This window comes from Nannospalax galili, unplaced genomic scaffold, assembly GCF_000622305.1.
Source record: "Nannospalax galili isolate Female #2095 unplaced genomic scaffold, S.galili_v1.0 scaffold120, whole genome shotgun sequence".
Classification (NCBI taxonomy): Eukaryota; Metazoa; Chordata; class Mammalia; order Rodentia; family Spalacidae; genus Nannospalax; species Nannospalax galili.
This window is the reverse complement of record NW_008350324.1, coordinates 4,415,505-4,422,930: the sequence shown is the minus strand read 5'-3', so window position 1 is coordinate 4,422,930 and position 7,426 is coordinate 4,415,505. Positions and strand designations below refer to the sequence as shown.

General features: G+C 48.4%; 1 protein-coding gene across 1 annotated transcript in view; it reads left to right on the top strand.

Annotated features, from left to right (window-relative positions):
* The window catches only part of LOC103745585 (2'-5'-oligoadenylate synthase 2-like), an 18,984-nt gene extending 12,938 nt beyond the window's left edge, over positions 1 to 6,046 (top strand). The window contains 5 exon segments of the mRNA XM_008847540.3: positions 544 to 731; positions 1,485 to 1,723; positions 3,091 to 3,262; positions 3,264 to 3,407; positions 4,684 to 6,046. Coding sequence (XP_008845762.2) covers positions 544 to 731; positions 1,485 to 1,723; positions 3,091 to 3,262; positions 3,264 to 3,407; positions 4,684 to 4,788 — 848 coding nt within the window. The 3' untranslated portion in view covers positions 4,789 to 6,046.
* The last annotated feature ends 1,380 nt before the right edge of the window (positions 6,047 to 7,426 follow it).

Genomic DNA, 7,426 nt, shown 5'->3' with positions numbered 1-7,426 from the left:
TTTATTATTTTTATTTTATATGTATGAGTGTATTGCCTGCATGTATGTGAGAGCACCCATGTTGTACAATGCCCCAGAGATCAGAAGAGGGCCTCAGATTCCCTTGGAACTGGAGTTAGGGACAGTTCGTAGCCCCCATGTGGGTGCTGGGAATCGAAACCGGGTCCTCTGCTGCTGGGAATTGAACCCAGGTCCTCTGCAAGAGCAGTCAGTGCTCTTAACCACTGAACCATCTCTCCAGCCCTCATAAATCTTTTTTTTTTAAAGCAGTTTTAAGGGCTGGGGTATGGCTCAGTTAGTAGAGTGCTTACCTACCGTGCTCAAGGCCCTGGGCTCAATTCCCAGATGTGGTAGTGCACATCTGCAGTCCCAGCACTTGGGAGGTAGAGGCAGGAGGATTGCACAAGTTTAACATCATCCTTGGCTACATAGCAAGTTCAAGCCCAGCCTGGGCTACATGAAGTCGTGTCTCAAAAAGATTTTTTTTAATCTGTTGCCTACCATACACATTAAGATCTAATGGACACTTCTCTCCTACACTAGGTCAACTGAGTTCAAAGTTCACAGTCACACCCAAAACCTACATGGACCTCATTGAGTTGTATAACTCCCAGGACATCCTCGGAGGAGAATTTTCTACCTGTTTCACGGAGCTGCAGTGGAACTTCATTAAAACCCGGACCACCAAACTGAAGGATCTGATTCGCCTGGTGAAGCACTGGCACAAACAGGTTTGCCAGCCCCTTCTCTTGAAATTTGGCTGTTTTTACCAGTAAGATGGGACAGACAGCCAAGCCCTGTTAAGTGTCCTGAGTACTTAAATCCTCCATGCTGAGGGCCTGGCCACTGCAGGGAAACTGGTACCCCTTAATCCCTGAGTCTGCGTGGAGTTTCCACCATGCCTGTCATTTGGGTCAGGCCTACGGGGCCTCCTAGCATCAAAGCCATTACAATAGGTGGCTTATTTTGCCCTCACACTAGCCAAAGAATTGAGCAGTATCTAAATTTTCTCAAGATGGGTAGATGGAAGTTAGGCTGGCATGCCACAGGTTGCCAGCCCAGCTGTTTAACTGCTGTCATTCACAGATACCACACTGTCTCTCCAAAGGCAGCTTGACGCCTCTGTGGAGGCTGGAGTCACCATGAGTGGCTGAGGGCTTGGGGGCTCTGGTTTGACCTTAAGCAAGTCACTTCATTCCCCCAGCCTCCCATCTCCCTCTGAAATGATTACCTTAAGGCCTGCCCTGGGTCTGAGTGGTGCTGGACCCATAACTAGCATGCAGAGGGTTCCAGCAATGGCTATGTTATCCCAGGAAGGCTTAGCTGGCCAAATGCCAGAGCCATGTGGGCTGCTCAGCCAGCTGCTAGAACTTAGACTCTACCTCCTTGATGAACTGTGTCACTATGTAGTTGCCGCCCAGCAGCCCATGTGACTCTCACTTCTGCCTCACTAAGGTCACCTAACATCCCCACTGTTCCCTCAGTGTGAAAGAAAAATAAAGCCAAAGGCATCTTTGCCCCCGAAGTATGCCTTGGAGCTGCTCACAGTGTATGCCTGGGAGCAGGGCAGTGGCGTGTCTGATTTCGACATAGCTGAAGGCTTCCGGGCCATCCTGGATCTGGTCACAAAGTACCAGCAGCTCTGCATCTTCTGGACCATCAACTACAATTTCAAAGATGAGCCAGTGAGGACATTCCTATTGACCCAGATCCAGAAAACCAGGTGTCTGCATCCCATCCCCCTTCTTAATTAACCTGATCCATGCCATTTCAATGACCTGGATGCTCCTCTCCTGAGGTCCTCTTCATCCAACATGAAACTAAGGGAAGAGATGCTGGGTGAGCAGAGTTCAGATCTCCAGGGGTTAAAAAAAAAACCCTAGGAAGAGTCAGGACAGTGCCAGGGGAACACAGGAGCAGGGGCCGAGGCAGAGGGTCCCTGGGCTGCTTTATCCTTCTGGAAACATCTGCACATCTTATCATCAGGTCTAAAAGCGTTTTGACAAGGGGAGATTTCCCTGAGAAACACCACCACCATTCCCACACCATTTTATTAGCATTTTTAACATTTATTTATTTTGTGTGTGTGTGTGTGTGTGTGTGTGCACATGTATGCATACCACAGCAAGTGTGTGGAGGTCAGAGAACAAGTTTGTTGTTGTGGATGTCAGTTCTCCCCTTCTATACCATATGGGTCCAGAGGCTCCAGCTCAGGTCATCAGGCTTGGCGACAAGCATCCTTACTCACTGAAACATCTCACCAGCCTTATTATTAGCATTTTTACCAGATCAGGTTTTATCTCTCAGAACCAAAAGAATAATGAAGCTAGGCATGGGGGCATGTATCAGTCATCCCAGCACTTAGGAGACTAAGGCAGGAGGATCTTGAATTAGAGGCTAGTCTTGTCTATATAAGCAAGACCATAGCTCAGAAAGATTTATATTTTAATAGCAAGAGATCTCGGCATACATGCAATAGCAGGAGGAAGCAACAAAGACGATGGAAGACAGGAAAAGAGGGAGGGAAAGTGAAGGAGCAATGCGAACAAACAGGATCAGCGAGAGAACAGTGGGCTGCAGGGCTGTGGCCCGCTTAGCAACACTGTATCACACAACACACTGTGACACGATACATTTCAACGAATCCCTCTTTCTTTTAATTTGTTTTTTATTTTATGTGTTTGAGTGTTTTGCCTGCATGTCTGTAAGTGTACCACATTGTGTGCAATGCCTGAGGAGGTCAGAAAGAGCATCAGATCCCTTGAAACTGGAGTTACGTTAAGTTGTTAGCTGCCATGTTGGAGCTGAGAACCGAACCCTGATCCTAGGCAAAAGCAACCAGTGCTCTTAGTCACTGAGCCATCTCTCCAGCCCCTTCAGTGAGCTTCTCTTGAAAGGCATGGTTACAATATGTTTTTCATGTGCTAGGTAAATAACAGCTTTCAAAATGCTTTTCAAATATAACAATTCTAGGAAGCTACTTTGAATCCTTCATAGATTGGAATTACTAACACCTAGATTGTCAGGACAGCATGTCACCAGTTCTGAGGTTTGGAGACCAGTCCTCTAACCCTCTAACTTCTCCTTTAGGCCTGTGATTCTGGACCCAGCAGACCCCACTGGTGATGTGGGAGGAGGTGACCGCTGGTGTTGGCATCTTCTAGCAAAGGAAGCTAAGGAGTGGCTGTCGTCTCCCTGCTTCGAAGTGGACTGCAGAGGCAGCAGAGGCATCGCACAGCCATGGAAAGTGCCAATAAGCATGCTCTGAAAAAACTGGGTGGCCCTATAACAGGCTTGAATCAAAGAACTCCATTGTAGAAACTAGGAATAGCTGCATGCCCAAGAACCAAAAACCGATCTCACTGGAGTTGAATCTGCCATGTCCTCTTCCCTATCCCCCGTCACAGGTACCCAGAGACGGTAACTCGGCCAGAAGTGCTCTCTCCGGTAGGGATCCACCTTGGCCTCAGCCTGATGCTGAGACTGGCTTGTGCTTCCATCTTTTGTGGGGTGGTGCAGTCAGGACACCAAGCAGCACCCCTGCTCTCCGCACCCCACCCCCCGATGTCAGCATCACCCATGCCCCCAATCAAAAACACCTGCAGACGCTGTCAAAAGTCCCCTTGAAGTGGGGATACTGCTCTTTCTGGCTTTTACCTGGGTCTGTCCTCTGGTTGATTTTAGCACTCATGACTCTGAACACATCAGGGACACCTGCACACGGCAGGGTCACCAACCAGGAAGAAAAAAGACCACCAAGGATCAGGATCAGGGTGCACACACTGGGGAGATGGTCGGGGCTTAAAACACTTGCAGTATACATGTAAGGACCAGATCCCCAGAACCTACACAAATGCCAGGTGGGTGTGGTGGCCTGTTTGTAAGACCAGCCTTGGAAGGTGAAGATAGGGGATCTCCAGAGCAAGCTGGTTGGCAAAGTTAGCCATATCAGTGAGCTCTGGGTTTGATTAACAGAGTGTGCTTCCTTTGAATAAGGCAGAAGAGCGACTGAGAATTATTCCTGATATCAATCCGGGGTGTCCACATGCATGTGCAGGTACACACACATGCAGAACACATGTGCACACCACACACACACACACACACACACACACACACACACGGGAAAAGGGGAAGGGGAACATGGAGATTAGATTAGAAGCTTCATTAACCTTTCTCTTATATGTCAGTGCCTAGAATTGTCACGTGGCCTCTCATAACTGGAAAGCAGCTACCCAGCAAAGGGGTGAAATTGACACACATGTATGGCCCTCCAGACTCTGCTGCCACACACAGCTAGGCTGGGCTCTTCTTCCTGCCCCCACCTGGCATTGTTGACATTGGAGTTAAGCCGATATGGCTGTGCTGTGCCTTGCAGGAGGCTGAACACTGTTCCAGTCTCTACCTACTAGATGTTCCCTCAATGAGAACAATTCAAAACTCTCCTGGGACATTGTGGTTTGTCTTCTGGTGAGAAGATGGGCCCCAGGTGAGACCCCCCTCTTCAGGGGACACCCCACTTTCACTGTAGGCTCAGCTCTCATGAGAGATTTATAGTGACAACAAGTAGGGTTTTTTAAAGTGTCTCTGGTCACAGTTTCCCAAATATGCTTCCTAGAATCTTTTAACCAGTAGTTGTCATCATTTAGGAAACACTGTCCTTTTCTGTCTCTTTCTTTCCAGGAAATGCAAACACCAGGAAGTTGTGGAGCTGGGATCTGTCCCACTGTCAGTGGGGTATTCTCAGGAGCCATTCAATCCTGGGATGGCAGTGACAGAAACGTCTAATGTTATATGATGATTGCTTAAAGACTCAGTCCATGTTGTAATAGGGAACCCGGGTCCATCCCTCCTGTGCTGGGTTCCACCTCTGCTCCCACACTCCTGGACTCTGCTTGAAGTCAAGACTGCAGATCCTTCCTGGTGTCTCACCTCGTGGACCTCCTCTGTGCAAGTGACCCACCTTGAAAGACTGTTCTGTGCCTCATCCAATGTTCTGGGCCCCATTTTTCTGCCCATCCCGTCTTCTCTCGTTTTCTTCAGGTCTTCAGAAGGACTCTCCCTCCCTGCAGCTCCAAGGTCAAGCCCCTCACATGTCTTTCATTCCCGTCACTCCCAGCTAGCTCTCACATTCTTCTACTTCACCCTCGCCTGTCTCTTTCCCTCCGTCCACAAGCTGCCCCTGCCCCTGTGGATGCAGTGGTGGCCCACCCAGCAGCCAGCCAACCCTCTCCCTCCACTCACATTCCTTTATCAGCTATACCTTCTCAGCTGCCTGAGCCCCTGACCCCAGAGTATCTTCTTGCCTTCCTAGGCTTTAGCGTCACAGATGCTTAAAGCTGTTCCCTGTGTGCAGTGCCAGCTGTGGTACAGGAAAGGACGTAACCGGCCTCGTGCAATTTCCTGATCAAAGCATCTTCTGCATTTATAATGAGACTCTTTCAACCATTTCTGAACTGAAGCTACTGAGGTAACCCACTGATGGTGGGCCCTTAAGGGAGGAACTAGCCAAACCAGAAATCCCAAGCATGGGATTAGAGGGTCAGGACGTGAGTCCTGCCCTCTTCTGTAGGGAGGAAAGGGGGCCAGAGGCAGAGATAACACCATGGCCAATGATTGAGTCAGACATCCCTATGTGATAAGATGCCAATAATAACTGGATAATGAGGTTCAGTCTTCCCCACTAGTGCACAGCCCACTGTATCTTGAAGTCAGAATCTGATCATCATGGGGGCTCCAGCCCCTCCCCTCCTTCACACTGCCTATCCCCTCTGCTTGCTCATCTATATTCTTTATAATAAATGGTGCTGCGAGTACAGTCCCCTCCTGATCTCTGTCAGTTGCCCTAGGGGTCATGGGAACGCCCCAAATCTGCCCCAACTTCAACAGGGGTGTGGATATCCTGGAGACTCCCACTTGTGGCTAGTGTCTGAAGTAGCAGAGTTTCTGGGAGTCTTGTTCTTAAACTGTAGCATCTGTCAACTCCAGGGAGTGTAAGAACTTGAAGTAAGCAGGGGGACAGTCACAGGCATCCAAGAGGGTGAATGTGTCATTGTTCTAAGGGCAAAAGAGAGAGAAAAGGCTGAGCTGAGACTGGAAAACAAAACCCTGGTCCCAGGTCCATATCCTCTCAGCATACAGCTGCTTCCTAGATCCTTCTAGATGCAGCCTCAAGCTGGATACAAAGGTAGGAATCAAGACAAGGCACACTGTGCAGTTCCATCCCCAGCCACACAGTTTGCGGTGTAGCTGGAAGCGCAAAAACACAGAACACTGAGTCCCACAGGGGAAAATGAAGGCCATCTGACACTCACGTGTCCAGTGACAGGCAGGTGATAGACAAGGCTCAAAACCACAGTGACAGGGTCAGGGGAGATGCGCAGTAGGAAAAGCATGCACAAGCTGCACAAGCACGAGGCCCCAAATGGGATCACCATCACCCACGTAAAGCAAAAGGAAGGCCTGGGGAGACAGCTTAGCAGGTTAAGTACTTACCACACAAGCATGAGAACCTAGTTCGGACCCCCAAAACCCATATAAAAAACCAGGCATGGCTGCATGGGCCATGACCCCAGCTTTGTGGGGAGCAGAGAGAGGAGGATCACCTGGCCTTGCTGGCTGCCAGCCTAGCTCAAATTTCAGTAAGAGACCCTGTCTCAAGTGAATAAGGCAGAGAGTGATAGAGCAGGCATGTACACACATATCGCAAAGATGGGTACACACACACACACACACACACACACACACACACACACACAATTTAAAATACAAAAAAATAGAAACCAATATGCAACTTTTTTGTTTTTTTAATTATGTGTACACATGTGTGTCTGTGTGTGGGTATGTGTACAAGAGTGCAGGTGCCCATGGAGACCAGAGGTACCAGATTCCCTGGAGCTAGAGTTACAGGCAGTTGTGAGCCCCTGAGATGAGTGCTGGGAATTGAACTTGAGTCTTCTGCAAGAACAGCAAGTGCTCTTATCCACTAAGTCATCTTTCCAGTCCATTAAACAACTTCTTAACCTGCTAAACTACATGTATATAAATATAGATCATAGTGTCCTTAAAGCCAGTGTTTTACTTCATGGAGACCCACAACAAGCACTTCCACCAGCATTCGGGTGGCTGAGGCAGGAGTATCTCAAGGTCAAGGCCCATCTGGGCTATTTAGTGAGACCCTATTCCAAAAGTAACAAAAAGATTGCATGTGGTAGCAGTAACTTTAAATCCTGGCAATTGGGAGGCAGAGGCAAGCAGATCTCTGTGAATACAAGGCCAGCCTGGTATACATAGAGTTCCAGGCCAGCTGGAGCTACATAGTGAGACTCTGTCTCAAAAACTAAATAAATAATAAATAAACAAATAAATAAATAAATAAATAATAAAAACAAACACTGACACCATTTCTCAACGGTCTTTGGCAAAA